The 25,060-nt window shown below is 40.4% G+C and overlaps 1 protein-coding gene across 4 annotated transcripts in view; it reads left to right on the top strand.

Moving 5' to 3' along the window:
* The window catches only part of KDM1A (lysine demethylase 1A), a 48,892-nt gene extending 24,448 nt beyond the window's left edge, over window positions 1-24,444 (top strand). For 2 of the 4 annotated variants that reach the window (XM_073615448.1, XM_073615447.1), the window contains exons 7-20: window positions 2,252-2,333; window positions 6,135-6,229; window positions 6,499-6,641; window positions 6,808-6,898; window positions 10,583-10,717; window positions 10,806-10,879; window positions 10,981-11,092; window positions 11,202-11,334; window positions 14,682-14,869; window positions 14,979-15,093; window positions 18,571-18,636; window positions 19,422-19,549; window positions 21,479-21,625; window positions 23,863-24,444. In XM_073615448.1, the coding sequence (XP_073471549.1) occupies window positions 2,252-2,333; window positions 6,135-6,229; window positions 6,499-6,641; window positions 6,808-6,898; window positions 10,583-10,717; window positions 10,806-10,879; window positions 10,981-11,092; window positions 11,202-11,334; window positions 14,682-14,869; window positions 14,979-15,093; window positions 18,571-18,636; window positions 19,422-19,549; window positions 21,479-21,625; window positions 23,863-24,039 (1,686 nt within the window). In that variant the 3' untranslated portion in view covers window positions 24,040-24,444. The remainder of the gene's footprint in view (window positions 1-2,251; window positions 2,334-6,134; window positions 6,230-6,498; window positions 6,642-6,807; window positions 6,899-10,582; window positions 10,718-10,805; window positions 10,880-10,980; window positions 11,093-11,201; window positions 11,335-14,681; window positions 14,870-14,978; window positions 15,094-18,570; window positions 18,637-19,421; window positions 19,550-21,478; window positions 21,626-23,862) is intronic. The other 2 variants (XM_073615450.1, XM_073615449.1) reach the window with 1 other exon arrangement.
* The last annotated feature ends 616 nt before the right edge of the window (window positions 24,445-25,060 follow it).

The raw sequence follows: 25,060 nt of genomic DNA, 5'->3' as shown, positions 1-25,060 counted from the left end.
GAATGCGATTCAAATTCAACCATACTACGTGTATGGCTGAAATCGCATCGCACAGAGATCGCATGTGATTTGCAATGTATTGCGGTGCGAATCACATCTGATGTCGGACATCGCACCAGTGAAAACCGGCCCTTAGTCTCATGCAGGGATGGGTTATTTGAGGTGATACATTCATGATTGCGTTCATCAGATAAAGTATGGATATGATGCTCTACTTGCCTCATTCCCCCATTCTAGTCATTATATTGAGCACCATGAATGACACTAATGTGGACCTGTTTGTATGCTTTTATTCTTTTCTATGGTGCTTTTGTTTTATGTCTTTTGTATGTTATATAATGTTAAAATAAAGATTACATAAAAAAAAAAAAAAAAAAAAAAAAGTTAACGAAACCGCACCAGACTCCTTTTGAAAAACGCACTGAAACTGTGGCTGGACATATGTGAACCCCGAGCCTAAAGAGTAAGGACTTGCAGTGTTAGCATACTGTACTGTTACAATCCATTCACACCTACACATTTTGTAAAAACACACAAATTTGTGCGCTTTTTAAAATGCTCTAAACCCACATATTGAGTTTACAGTGCTATTCGTTGTTCATGACACCCTAAACATGGCAAGCACACGTCATGCGTAAAAACGCAGTAGATCATAGCAAAAAGCTCCATAAGCTACTTTTACCGCATGTAAGGTGGCCCGTGAAATCGATGGGGTGCCCTATGCGTATAGTGCAAAATAAATGCATGCATGTTTATGATAAGCTAGGTGTGGAAGTGGCCTTATTGTAAAGCTAACCGAAGAAGCCTAAGTGGGAGAGCTATCAGCGTGGGTCCTGGCAGAGTGAAGAGGGTTTCTGTCAAAGACTTGAAATAACATAACATGATGGTAGAGCCTCAGGGGAGTCTGTGAGTAACCACTTCCCGCCCACCCACCATCATATGACGTCCTGGGCTTTGAGCAGGTATATCTGAATGATGCCTGTAGTTACAGACATCATTCCCCCCCCCCCCCCCGGCCGCCCTTCGGTGCTTGGTCCGACTCACCGTTACGATCGGTGAGGAGGAGAGCGGATCCGCCGGCGCCGGATGTAGATCATAGAGATTTTCGGCGGACCAGATGGTCACCGGAGTCTCTCTGATCATCGGAGGCGGGGCGCGATGTTATGATGTCACGCCTGGCCTCTCCATTCAAAAAAACGGCGCCGCTTTGGCTGGGAAGCGGTGATCGTTTTTTTTTTATTTATTTATTTATTTTTTTTTTTTTTTAATTTCAGGCTTCCCAGCCTAGTGGTGAGATGTGGGGTCTTATTGACCCCATATCTTACTAGGAATATGACATGACAGGTCCTCTTAATATTACAAGGGATGTTTACATTCCTTGTAATAAGAATAAAAGTGATCAAATTATTATTTTTTTCAAGAGTGTCAAAATAAAAAAAAAAAGAAAATTATAATTAACAAAAAAAAAAAAAAAATTTTTAAAAAGCCGCTGTCCCCGTGTGCTCGCACGCAGAAGCAAACGCATACGTAAGTCCCGCCCACATATAAAAACGGTGTTCAAACCATACATGTGAGGTATCGCCGCGAACATTGGAGCGAGAGCAATCATTTTGTCCCTAGACCTCCTCTGTAACTCAAAACATGTAACCAGTAAAAAAATTTCAAGCGTTGCCTATGGGGATTTTTAAGTACCGAACATTGGCGCCATTCCACGAGCGTGTACAATTTTGAAGCGTGACATGTTAGGTATCTGTTTACTCAGCGTAATTTCATCTTTCACAATATGCAAAAACATTGGGCTAACTTTTACTGTTTTTTGTTTTTTTTTTTTTTAAACACAAAACTGTTTTTTTTCCCAAAAACGCGTTCAAAAAATTCCTGCGCAAATACTGTATGAGATAAAAAGTTGCAACAACCGCCATTGAATTCTATAGGGTCTTTTCTAAAAAAAAAAAACATATATAATGTTTTGGGGGTTCTATGTAATTTTCTAGCAAAAAAATGACGACTTTTACATGTAGGAGAGAAATGTCAGAATTGGCCTGGTAGGGAAGTGGTTAAAGACTTTTCATTCTTCCTAGACTATGATTTGTGTGGTCCCCGTACTTTGACAGCTCATCCAAGCTGACAGGATGAGTTCTAAGGTTTAGGTTACACTACAGAGTTGTGATGAGGGCTGGTGTGACCTTTGGCAGGTCAGTACTACACATCATTTTTGCAAGTAGTAACATTATAGCTTTCTGTTACATAGGACCGTGTTGGAGGGAGAGTTGCCACATTCCGCAAGGGAAGTTATGTTGCTGATTTAGGTGCAATGGTGGTCACAGGACTTGGTAAGTTTTTTTTTTTTTTTTTTTTTTTTTTTTTTTTTTTTTTTTTACCTGCGTCATTAATGCATACTATATATAGTATACTTGGCCCACTGACAGAATCTTAGCAGTTGGGAATGTCATGTAAACATGTCAAAGCATAGCTCAATCTGGCTAGGACAACCCTTTTTTTTTAAAAAAAGGTAAGAGTATAGTAACAAACCACTTTTCAAGATGAACTCCAGATATAAACAGACAACTGAGCATCAGGTATTCCCTTGGTTTGTACTGTGATGATGATTCTTGTAAATAATTTAAAAAGTAAAAAAGGATAAACTGACATAGCTCTGTATTCATGTGTGCATGTGTGTACTGTGTAGCAGACCCCAGACTGGTGGAGCAAGCAGCAGCACAAAGCCAGTCAGTTGTGCTTGAGTGCAAGGAGCATTCTGAAGGGAGGAGAGCACAGAGTCAGTCAAGCTCATCAGCCTGCTGCTTATGTTTACTGTTCAGTCACAGGGAGATTCAAAATTCAGATTCAGAATACTTTATTAATCCCAAACGGGAAATTATTGCAACACACAACAAGGACAACACAAGATCTTAACAATGAACAGAACAAATGCAAAGACATAACAAAATTTCGAATAACAGCCATTCGCATCAAACAAATTAAAACTACAATCTAATAAACCATCCATACAATTAAAATACAACATAGAATAAATAAAACAGATTAAAAAAATAAGAGAACATTAAACTACCAAAATGCAAATAATACACCACTTTCTCTAGCATTATACCAAATAATAATTAACATAATACCAACATACTAGAAAAACGACCTAAAAAATCCAGATCGGAAACCATATTTAAATCTTCACCTCCAGCCCTTACAGGGAAGAATTGTAGAGGAAGGATCTGTAAGTGCTATTGAACTGCAGCAGAGAAAAATCTGATCTTCCGTCTTGCCAGATATGATTGTGCTATATGGCAAAGATGTCTTAGGCTACTTTCACATGCACGGGGGCGTTAGCGGTAAAGCGGCACTTGATTGCTGTTATAGCAGCGCTTTTCAGCCACTAGTGGGGCGCTTTTAAAGGAAAGGGTAAAAAGCGCCGCTGCCGAAGTGCACTTCAGAAGCGCTGACCATTGATGTCAATGGCAGGGGCGGCATATACATCGCTCCCGCACAGCCCCAAAGATGCTGCTTGCAGGACTTTTTTTCCTGTCCTACAAGTGCACTGCACCAGTGTGAAAGCACTCGGACTCTCACACTGGGGTGGCTTGAGAGGAGCTTTACAGGCGCTATTCTTAGCGCAAAAACGCCTGAAAACTGCCCCATTGTGAAATGGTTCTTGGGATTAGATAGACAAATACAAGTTCATTGTATTTAGTGGTTTACCTGGCGTTCAGCTTTCAGAGCACACCTTTTTTGCCTGCTAACCTAATCTTTTCAAAGCATACTTTGAAATACATATACTCCTACCACTGCAGTCAATGGAATATCCCTACAAGGGTTCATTTGGATGGCTATTTATTTTCCTTATAACTGAAATTTCACTAAAGGTTTTTATCCAATAAACTCGTACATTAGGCAATTTAAATATTGCATGATTTTAAAGTGGGAGTAAACTGCATCAAATAAAAAAAAATTTGGGCCTTGGGCAATTTAAGTCATAATGTGCTAGTAGGCATCGCCTACTAGCACATTATGACAGACTTACCTGAAAACAAAGCTCTCCGGTGGCACGCTGTCACCACTGAAGGCGCTTCCATCTTCACCCGTTCTTTTTCCGGGGTTGTAGGCTTTGGCGATCTGAATGGCTGAGCCGGCAAAGACGTCTTGCACGTGGGAATTGCTGTTAAGGTCATGGCTCTGAAGGAATGGAGCGGGTATGCCGTTCCTTCAAAGCGCATACGCCGGTGACTTCACCGGCTGCATCTAAAGTAAAAATCTCCTACAAGGTGCACATTTAGGAAATATTTTACTGTACCCGTAGGTAAGCCTTATTATACATGGGTGTTCTCCCACTTTAAAGTGCCATTGTAAAAGTAGCTAACCAGTATGGTAAAAACATTTTAAAGACCTTTTTAAATAATATGAATTAGATGAATTAATTAGTGTAAGTAAACTATCAAATTTCATGAGGATGGTGTTGTAGCTCTTTTTGAGGTTGATACCTTGAGTCACTACACTCTACAGAACTCTTCACAATTCTGCTGTGGTGTCACATGGTAGTTTTGCATAATGTTGTTCCAGAAATTTACTTAAAGCGGAGTTCCACCCAAAAGAGGGACTTTAAGCACTCCTCGCCCCCTTTTGGGGGGGGGGGGGGTACCTTCTTTTGAGAGGGACTTCCTGTCCCACTTCCTGCTTCCGTTACTTGGCCGCCTAGGCGACTCCTCTTCTCCACCTAGGTTGCCCCTCCCTCCCTGCAATCTTCTGGAACATGTCACAGGTCCCAGAAGATTGCCTGGCAAATAGTAGAGCGCAGCACGACTCACGCATGTGCAGTGAATGCCCGGCCATGAAGCTGCAAGCTGTCATGGCCGGGTGCCCACAGTTGCTATGACGATGCCGCGGAGAGGATGGGGAGAGGAGCGAGGCTTCAGGTGTCCGCATTGCTGGACCGTGGGACAGGTAAGTGTCTGTTTATTAAAAGTCAGCAGCTACACTTTTTGTAGCTGCTGACTTTCAGTAGACTAAAAAACGGGTGGAACTCCGCTTTAAGGTGTTAATTGTAAATATTGTAAACATGAAAACTGTGTGCAGTGGTTATATGCCTCGGGTATAAACAAATTGCATGAAATAATTTAGTTGATGTCCACCACATGGTATACAACTTCATACCCTGGTATTAAGAAGATCACTTTTTAAAGCGGGGGTCCACCTATCTATCGTTTTTTGAGTTCATTCACAAACTTTTCTTCTCAGCATTACATACTCACATATTGTGTGTAATATGTCCGCCTGTGTCAGATTTTGTCGGAAAGAATAACTTATATTATTCACTGCAGGCAGTTTCCATCTTCATTGTGGGCATTTGAAGCCCACAAGCATTTATTTCCTGGATGTGGTGAATGCTGTGCTCCCAGCATTCACCGCTTGTTCCCGCACATGCTCAGTGACATCCTGGGAAGCCTGAGACTAGCTCCCAGGAGTCTGGGAGAGGCTAGAAACACGCCTACTCCCACGGGAGGAGAACCAGGAAGTGCAAAGAAGAATAGAAAAATAAAAGGTAATTACGGCGATTTAAATTTTTTTAAACGGCATGTCAGCATCTAGGCAAGGAAGAGAATACATACAGATATTGTTCAAAATTTGGGTGGAACCCCGCTTTAATTCCTGTTAAAAAAAAAAAAAAAAAAAAAAACATCATCAGGTCTTTGGAGCAGATATGCCTATGTGTGATAGTGCAGCGATTTGATATCATGGGTACAAACACATATTTCTTCTTTGCTCGGCAGATCTCTTAAACTGATTGCATTGTTGGCTCGGCCAGTTGCACTGTTCCTAAGCTATATTCCACTAAATTAAAGCATTATATTAAAAACTGGTAGAAAAAAAGTGGGTGGGGGGGTATAATCATCTGCTCTGTGCAGTGTTATTGCACAGAGCAGCTCCGAGCCTTCTACTTTTATTATAAGTAGTTACTAAGTTATTGCTGAATTCAGTGTGCAGCTGATGCAGTTAAAATATAGGCTGCCGTGACAAGTGGCTTTTTCTAATTGTTCCTATTTCACAGAGAGCTAGTTTGTATCCAGCGTGTCTTCCAAAGTGATACTTTCTTACCCTTTTGTCTCCTGTACATTTTGGTTTAGGAGGCAATCCAATGGCTGTGATCAGCAAGCAAGTAAACATGGAGCTGGCAAAAATAAAGCAAAAATGCCCCCTTTATGAAGCGAATGGGCAAGCTGTAAGTTCCGTTGTTATAAAGTGCTTGGTTTAACGCATATGTGATCATTGTTTTACTCTAATCGTTCATATTTCTGGACTGGTTACATGAGATGAAGCTGTCTTTGAACATTCAGTCATGTACAGGAGAAGGTTCTGTGTTTCTAATTTCACAGTAAATCGCCTATCCGCCATTTTTTCTTGACTCTTCTGTGGTAACTTAGACCAGCATTGAGTATCGAGGTATACTTCAGCAATATTTATTCATTTTCTGGTCATCTTTGCTTTCAGGTTCCAAAAGAAAAAGATGAGATGGTGGAGCAAGAGTTTAACCGTTTGTTGGAGGCGACTTCCTACCTCAGCCATCAGCTAGACTTCAATGTTCTTAATAACAAACCTGTCTCGCTAGGTCAAGCATTGGAGGTGGTCATACAGTAAGTCGGGGTATAACAATATTCTTTAGCCAAGTCGCTGCCTTTTTAAGTACATATTATGGAACATAATTTTACATTTTATATGTGACGAGGGGGTAGAATTGTAAACGTGGGATGTATGTTTGGCAGCTTTCTTTATGTTTCATAGTAAATTTTTCTATTTTAGACTTCAAGAGAAACATGTGAAAGATGAACAGATCGAGCACTGGAAAAAAATAGTAAAAACTCAGGATGAATTAAAAGAATTGTTAAATAAGGTTTGTAATTGTTGAAGTGTAACGCCAACCCAAACTTAATTTTGGATGGTTTGTGGAAGGGTTTAATTGATGTTCTGAGGCCTTGTATGGGAGATATTATTTATTTATTTTTATTCATTTTCTGTTTAGTGATAAACGGGGACACAGACCTCAATACTAAGCTGGAGTACTAGCTTCCCCCACCCTTCTAAAAACAATGTTTTTACTGATGTCTGGTCTTTTCGAGATTTCTCCTTCTGCCCAATTGACACCACCGAGGATTGCAGGCGAGAGGAATATCTCTCCAGCACTAAGAAGTAACTTTGACAGGTTTTAACTCTCCTCCTCTCCATCCAAGGCTAAAAAAAAAAGTGTTCTACTTCCCACCTGTATGATGTCCTGGATTTGAAGGAGAGATATCTGGATGATTCTTGAAGTAACAGGCATCATCCAGATTACTTTTACAGGCAGCAGTAGGGGACGTCTTCTACCAACGCCCACTGGGGCCTCTGTGGGCTCTCATGTAATCGGAGAGCCCGGCATCTAATCTCGCAGTGGCGCCAGGTTACCACAGAGCTGGTTGTGGCCCTGGCTATCTCTATGATCCTGGGAGACTGGAAGCAACATCATGACGTAACTTCTGGCTCTTTCAGATGTAAACGCTGCCAATTTATTTATTTTTTCCCTGGAAAGCAGGGATCGCTGTGTTTTTTTTTTTTTTTGTTTTTTTGTTTTTCTCATGCTTTCCAGGGTAGAGAAGATATCTGGGGTCTTATAGACCCCATATGTCTCCATAAAGAGGACTTGTAATGCCTTATTTCGATCACAAGGAATGTTTACATCCTTTTGTGATTAGGAATAAAAGTGATCAAAAGAAAAAATTTAAGGAATGGTGTAAAAAAGTTTCATGCGCTCTGGGCCCCTCATGCTCGCACCACACATATGGGGTATTGTGAACGTTGTAGTGAAAGTAATAATTCTAGGACTAGACCTCCTCTGTAACTCTAAATTGGTAACCTGTAAAAATTTTACAGCGTCTCCTATGCAGATTTCTAAGTACTGTAGTTTGGCGGCATTCTACGAGTGTGCACAATTTTAAAGTGTGACATGCTGAGTATCTATTTACTTGGTGTAACATCATCTCTTATATTTTAATGAGTTCCACCCCAAAAAGAAAAAAAATAGTAAAGTGCTTAAAAAAATAAAAAAAAAAACATTTGGAGAATTTTTTTTTTTTTTTTTTTTTACTCACCTCTAAATGCTTGTTGCTTGGGGGTCCCTCGTAGTCTGCCTCCTTCGGTGCCTGGGCTCCTGACGTCACTTCCCTCGGCGCAGGAAGGGAGATCGCCTCTCCACCCTCCCTCTTGTTAATCATCTGGGACACGTGACCAGTCCCAGATGATTGCGGTGCCAGTGAGAGCGCGCGGCTCGTGCATGCGCAGTGGGTGCCCGGCTGTGAAGCCACAGCCGGGCGCCCACAGTTAAAATGCCGGCGCCGCCAAGCGGAGGGGGGGACAAGCGGGGCTTCGATCCCCCATATCGCTTGACCTTGGGACAGGTAAGTGTCCGATTTAAAAGTCAGCAGCTGCAGTATTTGTAGCTGCTGACTTTTAGTTTTGTTTTTTGTTTTTTTTTTAATGGGAACCCCGCTTTAACAAAAAAATTGGGTTTATATATTGTTTTTTTGCATTAAGATTCATTAACCACTTCCCGCCCGCACACATCATATGACGTCCTGGGCTTTGGGCGGGTATATCTGAATGATGCCTGTAGACATCATTCAGATATTGCCGGTTTCAGCCGGCGAATCTCTACACCATAGGAACGATCATAGCGGCCGTTCCATCGCTTGATTGTACCTATGGGAGGCGAGAGGGGACGTCCCCCCCCCCCCCCCCTCCCGCCGCACTGCGGTGCTTGTTCCGACTCACCGTTACGATCGGTGAGGCGGAGAGCGGATCCGTCGGGGCTGGATGTAGATCATAGAGATTTCCGGTGGACCAGATGGTCGCCGGAGTCTCTATGATCATCGGAGACCGGGCGCGATGTTATGACGTCACGCCCGGCCTCTCCATTTAAAAAAAAAACGGCGCCGCTTCGGCTGGGAAGCAGTGATCGTATTTATTTATTTATTTATTTTATTTCAGGCTTCCCAGCCTAGTGGTGAGATATGGGGTCTTATTGACCCCATATCTCACTATTAAGTGGGCCTGTCATGTTGTTTTCCTATTACAAGGGATGTTTACATTCCTTGTAATTGGAATAAAAGTGATCAAAAATGTTTTTTTTTTTTTTTTTCAAAAAAGTGTCAAAATAAAAAAAACAAAATATAATTGTCAATAAAAAAAAAAAAAAAAATTTTAAAGCGCCGCTGTCGCCGTGTGCTCGCACGCAGAAGCGAACGCATACGTAAGTCCCGCCCACATATGAAAACGGTGTTCAAACCATACATGCGAGGTATCGCCGCGAACGTTGGAGCGAGAGCGATCATTTTGTCACCAGACCACCTCTGTAACTCAAAACATGTAACCAGTAAAAAAACTTCAAGCGTCGCCTATGGGGATTTTTAAGTACCGAACATTGGCGCCATTCTACGAGCGTGTGCAATTTTGAAGCGTGACATGTTGGGTATATATTTACTCGGCGTAACTTCATCTTTCACAATATGCAAAAACATTGGGCTAACTTTACTGTTTTGTTTTTTTTTTTAAAACACAAAACTGTTTTTTTCCCAAAAAAAAAAACACGTTCGCAAAATTCCTGCGCAAATACCGTGTGAGATAAAAAGTTGTAACAACCGCCATTGTATTCTCTAGGGTCTTTGCTAAAAAAAACATATATAATGTTTGGGGGTTCTATGTAATTTTCTAGCAAAAAAATGATGATTTTTACATGTAGGAGAGAAATGTCAGAATTGGCCTGGTAAGGAAGTGGTTAAAGTTTAAAAAAAAAAAAAAAAAATTCTCTCGATATATATCTCACACGTTCACATTTATGAGGGCTTTGACTAATTTTGAAGTAAAAAAATGATTTTCACAGGAGAAAAATGTCAGCTCCTTTTTTTTTTTTTTTTTTTTTTTTTAATAGCACAAAAAATAAAAACCGCAGAGGTGATCAAACACCATGAAAAGAAAGCTCTATTTGTGGGTAAAGGATGGCAATTTTGTTTGGGTACAGCGTCGCACGACTGCGCAATTGTCAGTTAAAGCGATGAAGTGCTGTATTGCAAAAAATGGCCTGGTCATTAAGGGGGCAAATCCTTCCGGGGCTGAAGTGGTTAATGTGAATTAGGGCTCTCTTGAGTTGGTATGTTTAAAACATCTGTGCAGAATGTTGTGCTTTTATTGAATATTTATTTTCTGAGTTTCTATGGCATTGTTAGCAGGTTGAGGAACAGTTGGTTGCATTCTATACAGTGTTCCCTTGATAGATGGAGGGGGGGCACACAAATTGTTGGGCGTGTTTTGCATAGCCCAACTTTCCCCTGACCCTATCCCCATATCTTCTCAAGAGAAAACTGTGGCAGTAAAAGCTTTCCTCGTAAAAAAAAAAAAAAAATAGAACAACTATATCAAAACTTCAGAGAAACATACATAATTATGGGACCTCCATCACTTTTCAGATTGTAGTTGGGTCAGGGGTTTGCAGTGTTTTAGTAGTCCAGATACAAAATGGATGATACACTCTACATTTGTGTTTTAACAGATGGTGAATTTAAAAGAGAAAATAAAGGAGCTTCATCAGCAATATAAGGAGGCTTCTGAAGTAAAGCCTCCCAGAGACATCACTGCCGAGTTTTTAGTGAAAAGCAAGCACCGAGATCTGACAGCCCTCTGCAAGGTATAATTACATGTATACTTAGGTCTATTGCATTGTTTTCCTTGGGAGTGAATTGTCCAATGTATTATTTATTTATTTTTTAAACTAGGATTATGACCAGTTATCAGAGGCACAAGCAAAACTTGAAGAGAAATTGCAAGAACTTGAAGCAAACCCTCCAAGGTATTTCCTGGTGTATACATTTTCTGGACTAGAGTAGAGAGAGCCTTCTGTAAATCCTTTCGTTATGTGTTATCTTTTTTTTTTTTTTCTTCTTCTTCCAGCGACGTTTACTTGTCCTCCAGGGACAGACAGATACTTGACTGGCACTTTGCAAATTTAGAGTTTGCTAATGCAACACCTTTGTCTACACTTTCCCTAAAACATTGGGACCAGGTAAGTCATCCTGAAGATGTCTGCATTTTTTTTTCACCTGCTTTTGTTTTACTCTACCCTAACCAGTTGTGTGGGGGTGTGTTTGTTTTTTTTGTTTTTTTTTTACTAGGATGACGACTTTGAATTTACTGGCAGTCATTTAACTGTAAGGAACGGCTATTCCTGTGTTCCAGTGGCATTGGCAGAAGGACTGGATATTAAATTGAATACGGCTGTCCGACAAGTGCGATACACGGCTTCTGGTATGTACTGTTTGGCAGTATTTATGGACTCTACAATAAAAATGTTTATAATCTGAGTTATATCCGCTACTTGTTAATATTTAACCACCGCAATACTGGGCACTTTCACCCCCTTCCTACCCAGGCCAATTTTCAGCTTTCAGAGCTATCACCCTTTGAATGAGAATTACTCAATCATGCAACACTGTACCCAAATTAAATTTTTATCATTTTTTTCACACAAATGGAGCTTTCTTTTGGTGGTATTTAATCACCACTGGAGTGTTTTTTGGTTTTTTTTTTTTAGCGCTACAAATGAAAAAACACTGAAAATTTGGGGAAAAAAACATGCAATTTTTTTTAGTTTCGGTTTTAAAATTTTGCTAATAAGTAATTTTTCTTTATAAATTTTGACCAAAATTTATACTGCTACATGTCTTTGGTAAAAATAACTAAAATCAATGTATATTTGGTCTGTGTGAAGGTTAGAGTCTAAGCTATGGTACTGATAATTGAAAATTGATCACACCTGATGTACTGACGACCTGTCTCATTTCTTGAGACCCCAAGTGTCAAGACAGTACAAATACCCCTCAAATGACTCCTTTTTGGAAAGTAGGCAGTCCAAGGTATTTAGTAAGAGGCATGACAAGTTTCTTTTGAAGTTGTAATTTTTTTCCAACAATTCTTTGGAAAATAAGCAAATTAATTTTTTTTTTTTTTTTTTTTTTCCACAAAAAATGTCATGTTAAGTTATTTCTCTCACACGGCATAGGTATACTTGCAACTACACCCCAAAACACATTCTGCTACTCGTCCTGAGTATGGCAATGCCACATGTGTTAGAGTTTGTCACAGCCTTGCCACATAGAGAAGTGCAACATCCAAGGAACACCTTCAGGGATTATCCACTTTAAGACCAGCCGTCACGTGAACTGGAGGGCCAATTACAGCGCCCATATCCTGATCCCATCTTGGCTGTGTCCTGAGATCACAGCTATCACAGGATTGCACCGCGAGCGTGGTCCCCGTCTGAGGGATGTTCCTGAAAGGCCCACCCAGCCATTTATGTGCAGTGACCGGTTGGGAAGAAGTTAAAGTTTAAAATTGCTGTAAAGCCTGAAGTATGCAGCCCCCCTAATACTTACCTGAGCCCGATCCAGTGATGTGTATGAGTGCGGCTGCCCTCCACCTCCTCAATGGCTGGGACACAGCCACGGGAGCTATTGGCTCCTGCTGTTGCCAGTTACAGCCAGTGAGGAGGGAGCAACGGGCGGGGCCTAGCCCCCTTTTGTGTCTTATGGAAACAGAGTGGGGCTTGGGAGCAAGCATGCGTGAGTGCTCCCCTAGCAAGTGGCTTGCTATGGGGGCACTCTGCAAGGGGGTGGAGCCCAGAGCGCTTGTGGGGGACCTTTAGAAAAGGAGTATTGAGGCTGCTCTGTGCAAAATCATTGCAGGTAAGTATAACATGTTGTGTTAGTTTTATTTTATTTATTTATTTATTTTTTAGTTATAAAAAATTGAAAAAAGCCTTTATCACTTTCATTTAGAATCTGGGGTTTCTGAAAAAACAGAATCTCTATATTGCCTAGACTTTAGCTTATGTGAGTTCTCTAACTGATCACCAGTGCCCTAAAGAGACTTGGCTTTTTGTCAGATTGTTCATTTGGGACACTGGACAATGAAGCAGTATAACAGTCTGTTAGAAAGTTGGACACTAAAAAAAAACTCCTATACCTCTTCGCCAGCCACTGGCTATTCAGCTGTGGCCTGAATCTTGTAAGAGGTAGTATATTGGTCAATGGGAAGCACAGGAGATCTATGTTGTAGAAGCCTTTTTTGTTTGGAGGTTGTAATATTCTGTACATAAAACATGTGCAAGACAGTGATGAAAACTGTTGACTTTTGCACTAATTCCACCTGCATGAGAGCTTTAAGTAAAAGGCCTCGCTATTTGGAGCAAGATTACAGTTTGCCATTCAACATATAGGCAAAGACCAGACCTTTTAGAACAACGTGCTGAAGACTGATCATACGATAGTTGTTCAGTCACAGTATCGGTAGACTTTGCCACAAACCAAAGACAGTATTTCTGGAGAACAGCCTCATAACTACTTTAAAGAATGGCGGTGGAAATGTTATGGTTTGGGGTTGGTTTGCTGCTTCAGGGCCTGGGAAGCTTGGTCAGCTGTACATTCTGTATCATATCGGTGTGTGTGCTTGATGAGAATGTGAGGCCATCTGTCCAAAAGTTGAAGTTAAACTGGAGCCCTTTGACATAATCTGAAGGATGGAATGCCCCAGTTTGAAGCCTTGATTTTGATTTCCTCAAAATTGTTTTAGAGGATTTTCAAACTGACAGTTCATGCAAGAAAACCCACAAGCCCCTTGCATCTAAAGGAATTTTGCATGACATTTCAGTGTCGATGTCGGAGACTGGTGGGCAGTTCTACAAAATGCTTACCACAGGGGTCGGCGACCCGTCGATCGTGATTTACCTGTTGACCGCTGACGGGTAAATCGTGAACTGTCCCTACTTTGCTGACCCCCACTTGCATGCTGCTGAGCCAGCCCCCCCCCCTTGCTGTCATCCTCATGGCAGAGCAGAAGGCAGCATAGCTCAGGACGGAGGGCGGGGCTGGCCAAGTTAACTTTTTGTTAATATGGAGGGTGTGTGCCCTAGATAGAGCCGGAGCCAGGCAAGCAATTGCAAAGCGCCGGCTTACAGGAAATTAATGGGGCAGTATCGGCTTTTGATCCCAAAGGCAAATTTGTTCTTGTGTTCCTATGTGGATATATTCTCCTTATCTGTAGTCATTGTTTGAATAAAGATCTATTTGCCTGTTTTAAATATGTTGAAAAAGTAATTTCCACAGGGTGCACTTGAAGCTGAACAGAAAATTAAAAAATAGTTTAGTCTTATCCCTCTGATACATCTGCAAGAAAACTTGATCTTTTGGAAAAAAAAGCAAACACACTGGCCAGTTAACCAGGTGAAAATAGAGGAAAAAGAGCCTAAAAAAAAAAAAAAAAAAACAAACTAATACAGCTAATAACTGGTAAGCTGCAATATAATGTTTGATTTGGATTTAATACCACTTTAATTTTTAACATGACTGTATGCGGGCATGTATATGTGTGTAAATAATTTTATCTCATCCATGTGCTAACAAGTTTATCACTTGTAATGGGTGTCCACATTGGGAGAAATCCTGGTGGCAATCTTATCAGCAGGACCTTCTGCTCTGTGTTTGTGTTAGTTACATTCCCACAGAGTTTCTGAATCATGAATTTGTGCATATTACAATGAGACTTGTTTTTCAGGTTATAGGGCTAGTAAATAATAATTCTTGCTTTGCTCACTCTAGGATGCGAAGTAATAGCAGTGAACACACGCTCTACTAGTCAAACATTTATTTATAAGTGTGATGCTGTCCTTTGCACTCTGCCTCTTGGTGTATTGAAACAACAACCTCCTGCCGTTCAGTTTGTTCCTCCACTTCCGGAATGGAAGACCTCTGCTGTTCAAAGAATGGGTTTTGGAAATCTGAATAAGGTAGGCATTCAGTAGGCACACTGTTCTAATAAAGCTACTGTATCACATAGAACAAGTTCAGTTCTAAAATGCAGGTTATAATTATTTTTTTTTTCCTGTTTATTTTCAGGTGGTACTCTGTTTTGACAGAGTATTTTGGGACCCCACTGTGAATTTATTCGGTCATGTAGGCAGTACAACTGCCAGCAGAGGGGAGCTTTTTCTTTTCTGGAATCTTTATAAAGGTAAAAAAAATGTAAATGATATTTTAGGCTAAGGGTCTATCTCATACATACTTTTTTTTTTTTTTTTTTTTATTTATCACATGACAAATTCGGTGTTTTATGTTATGTTTGCCTGAAAGTAATTCTTGCTTTAACTTTTACATGCTTGTTGTTCAATTTTTCCTAAATTGTATTTATACAGCTTAGTAAATTCTACCTCTAGTTCATACCTGTATACCCAACTTGTAATTATTACCCTTGCTGAGCAACTGCTGAGATAAAACTGATTAATGTAGATAAGCTCTACGGCTCGGTTCACACTATGAACTACATGTGAATCGCACAGAAACCACACAGCATTCCTGTTCCATTCACATGCATTCATTTTTTGCTCAAATGGCACTGCATCACTCTAGAGATGCACTTGCAGCAATTTTGGAACCACACTGCAGTCCAATGGCATGATTGTCTTGTACTATACAATCCAGTGCCAGCAAACGCACTGCCTTTGCGACCTTCGTTTAGGGTGTCGTTAAGATTGCACTGACACCCGCTGCGGATCGCAAAACCAAATCGCATAAATCGCATAAAAATTTACCTCTTGCTGCTAATAAACAAAATGCTGTTCTTTGCCTTGCAGCCTTGGTCCACTTTAGCTCCGTCACTCTTTCATCATTCCAAATGTATTTGTTGAGCCATTTGTCAATAAGGTGTTCATTTACTGCTGTCCAAATCTTAAGTGTATTGAAGCTCTAATGTATCGGGCGTCGCTTGTAAAGCTGCTGCTATGCAGGCTTTTATTTTACGCTAGTGACAGGCACTGTAGAATATTATTAAACAAGGCGTTCAAACACACACACGGCTCAATAATACATTGAGATATGGCCGGGGCTAATGTTATTGATGAGTAACCATAGAAGAGAAATATGGGTGTTTTCTTTGTGTATTGCCTTCTAAAAATGCTATTTGCGTGGCTGTCAATTCTACCTGCTTGCCAGGTTGGTTACTAAGAAACCATGAGGCCATGAGAATTAGCATAACATCTGTTTAAAAAAAAAAAACACAGCAATAGGTGTGTATTTCTTTCTTATGCTTAAGGGACACAGAAATTCTTTAACTTTCAGGTTATTTTGCTGTCTACAGGATAATTGGATACTGGCAAACACAACTGTCTGTCAACCCAGGATAATCTGTTCCACTACTGGCATGCTTCAGTTTTTTTTGCTAGTGTCCTAGCAGAATGGGTGCCTTTTATTTATTTATTTATTTATTTATTTTTAGCAGCTCAGCTGTTTCCTTTTGCACTAGTTTTTTTTTTTTTTTTCCCCAACTATTTCTCTCAGGAGATAGAAGCATCCTGATAAACTGTATTCTCTCCACTGCTTATAAGCTTGTATCCATTTGGAGGATTTTATGCAGAAGTGTTATGTTCCCACTGTGGATCCAGTATATAAAAAAACACAGACCAGTAAAGTGTACTACAAGGTCCAGCCCAACAAAAGGCAGTCTATGGTATCAGCATGGTGAGGACAAAAATTTATTCTAATGCACAAGGATCCTGCGGGCTTGCCAGGTGAAGATCCAGGGAGCTCAAATCATAAAGAAATGGCAGTGCAAGATCCTCATTAGAATGATAAAGTAATTTTTTCCTCAAAAAAAAAAAAATGGCACACTTACATGTTAAAATCTTGGTGATCAGCATGGATGGAGGTGAGAACACCACAGGGTTGTCAGCAGTGTGATGGATGAAGAAACAACAAGGATGTCCGCATATGAACCTGTTCTATCCCTCTAGCCGGCATCAGAGATTGACAGGCTTTCTGACAGCTGTCATGATCTGATCTCCTTGATGCCGGCTAGATGAATAGGGCAGGTTCATATGCTGACAGCCTTGTAGTTTCTGCATCCATTCATCACACTCGACAACGCTGTGGTGTGTTCATCTTCCACCCATGCTGATCTGATCAACAAGATTTTGACATGCAAGTGTACTATTTGCTTTTATGGAATAAATGACTTTATCATTCTAATGAGCATCTTGCGCTGCCATTTTATTGAGCACTTTGGATCAGGTAGTGTCCCACCCTTAAGCAGAACTAACCCTCTTATCTTTTACAGTCAAATAAGCTGCCATCTTAGCTTCTGTTTGATCTGCAGTTGCCATAGTGCTGCAAATGTGATTGGTTACGATACCAGGCATTTGATGGCTTGATAGTTCGGTTTAGAGCTAACATATGCACACTAGAATCTGTGAGTTGTCATTCAAGGTACGCCTTGAATAGACCTTTTGCGCAACAGTTAGATTGGTGGGCTTCATTCGGCTTTAACAAGGCCCTCGCTATTCCGATAGAATGTGCGCATCTATTTAACCACTTCCGGACCGGCTCACGCCGATATACATGGGCACTTTGAAAGGGGATATCATTGTCATGTCAGCAGCTAGCTACCATAACCCCGGTATCCTCTTCTTCAGTGAGCGGTCCGGTTTCAGATAAAAGTGGTCTCTGCGGTAGATTTGCCGCAAGATCACTTTTATCGGCGGCAGGAGAGGGCCTCCTGCCGCTTGCTGAAGGCGATCGGGTCCTCTTTCTGGCTTGGTATGGAGACGAGTTAGGGGAAGATGGCCCCCACCCGTCTCCATGCCATTGCAGGGCGGAAGTGACGTTAAAACGTCACTTCCGCCCATAGCTCTTAAAGCAACATTTCTTTTTATTTTATTTTTTATTGCATTTTAGTGTAAATATGAGATCTGAGGTCTTTTTGACCCCAGATCTCATATTTAAGAGGTCCTGTCATGCTTTTTTTTTCTATTACAAGGGACTTGTAATAGGAATAAAAGTGACACAATTTTTTTTTTTTTTAAAAGAACAGTGTAAAAATTAAAAAAAATGTAAAATAAATAAGAAACATTTTTTTTAAAACGTTCCCCGTCCCTCAGAGCTCGCGTGCAGAAGCTAACGCATACGTGAGCAGCGCCCACATATGAAAACGATGTTCAAACCACGCATGTGAGGTATCGCCGCAATTGGTAGAGCAAGAGCAATAATTCTAGCCCTAGACTTCCTCTGTAACTCAAAACATGCAACCTGTAGAATTTTTTTAAACGTCACCTATAGAGATTTTTAAGGGTAAAAGTTTGTCGCCATTCCACGAGCGGGTGCAATTTTGAAGCGTGACGTTACTGTTTTATTTTTTAAGTCAAAAAATTAATTTTTTTTTCCAAAAAAAAAAAAGTGCGCTTGTAAGACCGCTGCGCAAATCCTTTTGGATTTGCATAAGAACAGGGTAATGCCCAGGACTTCCTTTTTGCCCAAGTTGTTTTCTACCCTTTTCATCTCATCCAGGACATCCTCATTCCATCCCTCTGTCTGCCTTAAGTTAACCAAAATTAAATTTACTTCTGTTGTCTAGTTCAGGTTTGGATGTGGTTCAGGTAGTGAGATTCTATGTCTAAGCGCTTGCTTATTTTCTTTTTTTTTTTTTTTTTTGTCTTTGAAGTGTGGGAGGAAACCGGAGTACCCGGAGGAAACCTACGCAGGCACAGGGAGAACGTGCAAACACCAGGCAGGTAGTGCCATGGTTGGGATTCAAACCAACAACCCTAGTGCTGCTAGGTGGAACCACTTGTGCTGCCCGTGCCACTGCTTATTTTCAGTTTGAGTTACCTTTTTGTAAAATCAGATGGACACCATAAATGTGCATTAGCTTCTCATTCCACCATCCTCTAAATTAGACAGACCATCACCCAAGCTTTTAGTGCAAATGATTGGGTTCCACCCTTTCCTGTAAAGGTAAACTACACTGTATTAGATCTGTAAGGGCTTTTTGGCATCAGGCAACAGTTTCCATGATTTGCAAGGCTACACTTTGTTTTTTAATAGATGGATACCACAATCTGTGTTTTTGATCATGCTCCTATACTGGTTTGCTAAAAAACTGAGGCATCCTGGTACGGTGAGGGGTTATTCTTGGTCGTCCGACAGTTGTTTTTTTTGCCGGTGTCCAATCCTCCAGTAGGCGCTGCTATTACACTCCTTTGGGTTTATTTACTAAACCTGGAGAGTGCTAAATCCGGCTCACTTCTACATAGAAACCAATCAGTGTCTAACCTGGTTTCTCTGCAGAAGTGAGCCTGATTTTGCACTTTCCGGCTTTAGTAACTAAACCTGCTTGTGTCCTTCAGTGGACAAGAAAATGATTTTATGGTGAAGTACAAAAGTCCTGTTGCTTTTTCTCATGGGATGCTTCTAAAAGTGTTCATTAACTCTTAATCTGTCCAATGCAAAAGCAGCTGTTTTTTTTTTTTTTTTTTTTTTCTTTGTCCTTAATAAATTTGTTTTGTTTGACAGCACCAATACTTCTGGCCTTAGTAGCGGGAGAAGCAGCTGGGATCATGGAAAATATCAGTGATGATGTTATAGTCGGACGTTGTTTAGCTATTCTTAAAGGAATATTTGGAAGTAGTGCAGTTCCACAGGTACATCTTCCACAGCCAAATATCTAGATTTAGCTTGTGGTATGTGTTAAAATATAACTAGAGCAAAACATGTTGTGGGTTTTGTTTGCTTTGGATAGAGTGGAGAGGGATTAGAACTCCTATTGGTTTTTATTGCTGTCTGTGCTCCCCTTAGGGGGATGTATCCTCTATTTTGTCCCGTTTACCATTATCAAGTAGTGAAATAAAATCAAAAATTTTGGGTTACCAGAATAGAGGGGAAATCTTCCGGTGGGAACATTAGTTTTTTTTTTTTTTTTTTTTTTTTTTTTTTTGTCTCTGGAGAAAACCAGGTGTTCCTTTACCTTGTAGGGATCCCCCCCACCCTCTTCCTATTTTTTTGATATAACAGGAAGGGAAGAGGAATCTCCCCAGTGGGATACAGATGTCAAACAAACCAAAACATTTGGGGTTATAACTCTCCCTTAATCTATCCATAATAAAACAGATGTTGCTTCACTTTTAGTTCAAATTTAAATTTTATAAAAGGTTATGTAAGCCATACCTTTCCTACCAAGCCCCCAAATGTACAAACCATGAAAACAAAAATGCAGCATTTGATTTTAACTGTTAGCCTGCAAATGTGAAAAATTACAGTATTGCAATATTACTAATGGCTGAAATGGTTCTGTTTAAAGCCAAAGTCCACTTTCTTTCATTTTAAATAATCTGGACCAAGCTGGCCCAAACAACCTATCCCTTTACTAATTGAAGCGGTAATTGTCAATGCTTTATAAACATTAAGTAGAATCCGCTATGTACAGTATACACTGCTGTGCTTCAGGAGGGGTACAGGGACTCCCTCTGCGCTGTAGGAAGAAAATCAAGTAGGGCTGAGTGCTGCTCAGCTATTTGCAGGAAGCCTTGTATTTTTATCAGTGAATACACACTTTCCTCTGATTGGCTGAGGTTGAGAGATGGGTTGATGACATCACTATATTCCCTTCAGCCAATCAGAGGAAGCCATGTATTCATTGATAAAAATGCAAGGAGGCTTGTGAATGGCTGAGCGCTGCTCACCCCTGACTCGACTCCGTTCTAGCAGCAGATCGGAATTCCCTTGTGCCGCTGCTGGAACACATTCCTGCATGCTGTTTGTAGCTGATGTTAAATACAATGCTGACCGTGTGTGCATGTATTAGTAAATAAAGTAGTTTTCACTATTCAAAGTGAAAGTAAACATGAAAATGGGCTTTAAATGATTAATCAAATCACTTTTTGCAAAAAATTGCTACTGTTTGCCAGTTCTAATAGCAGAGGTAATATAATCATCTCTCTGACAGCCTATGTCTTCTATCTTTCTTTTGTTGCAATGATGCAGCCTTTATAAAGTTGTTTGGCATTCAAAGCTTCTAGAAGTGTTTGAATGGCTTTGTCCCCTGGCTACGTACTGTGGCTCCATCCTCTGATCTGAGTCCTGTAGTAACGTAGGGTCCAGAGGATGGAACCACTGTGTGGCAGGGGAGAATTTGGGCTCTTATTTTATCCCTGCTATGGAATCTGAAGGCCCGTCCACATTAGGGCAACCCATGCATTATGAATGGGCTGCCAACGCATCCCAATGAATAACATTTTTTTTTTTAAAAGACACGACCCCCTAACCATGCAGAGCAACACAACTTTACTGTTTTTTACTCAGAATGAATGGTAATGCATGGCACATAGAGCAGGTGTGTGGCAGTGCATTGTGGCAACACACATTTTAGCACTGTCAAGCAGTTGACAGGCCAGCATTTCAAGACTTCATGTATCCAGTAGCCTCGACTTACTGGAAATTTGAAATAAAAGTAACTAACCCCAACTTGGAAAAATATTTTTTTTAATATTTAAAAATGGGGCGCTATAATTTAAAGACTGGTTGAGTTAAAATGGAACATTAACATTTAACTATTTTGATATAATTACGTCTAGCCAAAGGAAACTGTTGTGAGCCGGTGGCGTGCTGATCCATGGGCCCGTGGTTCTTACTCTTATGTAGCAGCTGGTTCTTCTGGCAATGATTATGATTTAATGGCTCAACCAATTACTCCAGGCCCTGCCATTCCTGGAGCACCTCAGGTGAGTTGGATAGCACAATGAAAGCTGCACTTTGTGTACTGTTTTTGTTTTAATCATGTACATCCCATACATTTATTGCATATAGAATTCATTACATGTTCAATCTCTGATGGTGTCTAGAAAAGTCATACAATTAATATGCTATACATCTGGCCTAGGTTGTTCATTTAAAACTTTTTTTCTGAATCAAACATCCCTCTTTCCTAGCAAAGCCACTTCCTCCTTTCTACACATCTTAATGTGCACAGGAATGAATTTTTAAATGGCTTGCCAAAGCCATGATCCACTGCTATTCTCGCTTGGCTGACAGTGACACATGCATAATACCACATCCCTCGCTTTTCTTCATAGAGCTGAAGGATCAGGTCCATTCAAGATCATTTCGCTCTGTGAGCACCACCAAAAATGAAAACAGGATTCATACTATTGTGGTGCGGTAAGGCAGCATATTCTGCCTAATGCATCAAAATGGTGTGTTTTTTGTTTTTTCTGTTATGCAACACACAGTAGCATTATTGTGCGTTGTAGTGCACTTAAATGAAACTGCATTGGTAAGGTACTTGTGGGCACGATTGAGAATGAATGGCACAACAGCACACCAAAGTGTGTAGCTGCAGTACAACAATGTGAACCTCTCCTAAAGGCACAACATATCCCCCTAGGGCCTAGGCTTAGCAAATCCTTGTCATTCGGGCAACAGGAAAATGCCCAGATCAGAGTGTATGTAACCGCGTTGTATATTTGGTTGTTGTGGCTGGACAAGTATAAGAGAACAATGTGCTGTAGATGAAAGATTTATTTTTAAGAGCTGGCCTAAAAGATTAGGTTAACCAAACTGTGCTGCATTTCTTGTTACTATGATTTAAGTGAATACCGATCTATCCTCTCAACTTAAATTTAGCTTGATCAGGCAGTGGAGGATTCGAGGAAATTACTTTACTATAAGACCTATTTAAAAAAAAATACTGATTTAAAATGGATATGGAAAAGCTGACCTAAATGTGATATGTTGATGCACTCCTGTATCTGGGCACCAAAATCACCATTTAACTACTTCAGCCCCAGAAGATTTGGCTGCTCAATGACCAGGCCATTTTTTGCGATACGGCACTGCGTCGCTTTAACTGACAATTGCACGGTCGTGCGACGCTGTACCCAAACAAAACTGACGTCCTTTTTTTCCCACAAATAGAGCTTTCTTTTGGTGGTATTTGATCATCTCTGCGGTTTTTATTTTTTGCGCTATAAACAAAAAAGAGCGTTGATTTTGAAAACAAAACACAATATTTTGTACTTTTTGCTATAATAAATATCCCCAATTTTTATGTTTTATTTTTTTTAAAAAAAGCAAATTTTTTCCTCAGTTTAGGACGATATGTATTCTTCTATATATTTTTGATAAAAAAAAATCACAACAAGCATATATTGGTTTGTGCAAAAGTTTTATAGCGTCTAGGGGAAAGATTTTTTTTTTTTTACTAGTAATGGTGGTGATCAGCACTTTTTATCGGGACTGTGACATTATGGCGGACAGATCGGACACTTTTGACACATTTTTGGGATCATTGACAATTATACAGCGATCAGTGCTATAAAAATGCACTGATTACTGTGTAAATGTCACTGGCAGGAAAGGGGTTAACTGTGTTCCCTAGTGTGTTTTCTAACTGTAGGGGGATGGGACTGACTATGATCGCGGCCACGCGCATTGGCACCCCGAAGTGCACCCCTCCCCCAAGTGCAGCAGGAGCCGACGTACAGCTACGACGGTTCGTGGGATTGTGCCGACCTGCCACAGTATGACGACGGTGGCTAGTCAGCAAGTGGTTAATTGATTTTTAATTTTCAAAGTAAACTCCCCCATCCATCTATGTCTCCAAGGTTTATTTTGTGGATAAATCACTTTGTAAAATGATCCCCTAGCTGCCTAGCATTTATGGCGGTAGCCATCTTGAGTAAGGGCAGATGACTTGTGTAGCATTTACTTCCTGGAATTCATCTGGCCTTAACAAGAACATGCATGGAATGTGTGCTTGGCTGAGAAATCCCTCCTTCTCTCCTGAAGACTCCTGGGATGTATGACATAATTTGCCTAGGCAAGAAACCAGGAAGTAACTGAAGAAATGTAAAAAAAAAAAAAAAGTTTAAAACAAGTAATGAACTGTCAGGCCACAGTATACCTGATGATAATGTGATTTTTTTTTTTTTTTTTTTTTTTTTTCCTTTTTCCCCTCTAGCCTATCCCTCGCTTGTTCTTTGCTGGTGAGCACACCATCAGGAATTATCCAGCTACTGTTCATGGGGCGCTCCTAAGTGGTTTGAGAGAGGCAGGACGTATTGCTGATCAGTTCCTTGGTGTCATGTACAATATACCTCGTCAACCCACTGCTGGGGGTCCTGCACCAACCATGTAGTTTATTATAGGACATTGGATTGATTTGATTTTGGACTGGATTTCTCCATTTGAACACATCTATTTATGGCTGCTGAAGTATTTCAAACCAAGCTGATCATCAAAGTATTAATGGATTTGTTACTTCAAACTGTTTTGTACACTAACATCAAATTCTGATGTTAATTTTGTCAGATCATGATTGCTATTTTCTGGCACTACTAGTAGCTACATTTGCATCCAGAATTATGCCCCTTAATGTTTAAACAAACATTTTGGCATTGATTATTACTGTTTTTTTTCTTTGTCTTGGGTCTGTCCTTTTTTTTTTTGTAGTAAATTTGTGTAGTAACTGTCTGATCAAGTATTTTTATATTAAAGCTCTTTATAAAAAAAATAAATAAAAGGTATAAAAATGCAAAAACAATCCATTTTCAGTGGGTTTATAATTTATCAGCACACAATATCAGCACTTCAGGAAATTACTGTACAGGGTTTATATGCCATAAGTTTGTGCAGTGTTTATAAGCAGAAGGTTGGTACATTATGTGATTACAGGTACTGCAAGTGTGCACTAGTTGTTCAAAGCGCATGCAGTAGATTGGACAATGGAACAGAGTTTCTGGGTATGCAAAATGTGGTCACTTTTTGGTACTTTGTAGTGGTCTAACAAAACATAGGTAGATGGCTGGCTGTGCCCTTTACAGAGATTTCTCCCATGGTGAAAAACAAGTCACCTGGAGATGCCTGCACACAACTGCAGCAGCATCTCAAATTTTCCAGCAAAAGCCACCACACTATATTTTGTCCTGACCCTACCTGCCTTGTGTACATTCCTATTGACCATTAAGACAGCTGATGGTAGTGATGAGTCATTGGGAATTTGCGGGGGCAGGGCTAGCAGTAAGCTCTGAAACTCTCTGGGAGTGTATGAGCCTTGCCTTTTGGAAAGTCTGGCATTTGGCTACAATAGGAGGGTTTAAGCGGGAACTCAAGTTGCCTATGCTTCATAAATGCTTTTATTTATTTTTTTTTTTTTTTCA

This window comes from Aquarana catesbeiana, linkage group LG02 (assembly GCF_042186555.1).
Source record: "Aquarana catesbeiana isolate 2022-GZ linkage group LG02, ASM4218655v1, whole genome shotgun sequence".
Taxonomy (NCBI): Eukaryota; Metazoa; Chordata; class Amphibia; order Anura; family Ranidae; genus Aquarana; species Aquarana catesbeiana.
Note: the sequence above shows the minus strand (reverse complement) of the source record. Positions and strands in the feature narration are given on the sequence as shown.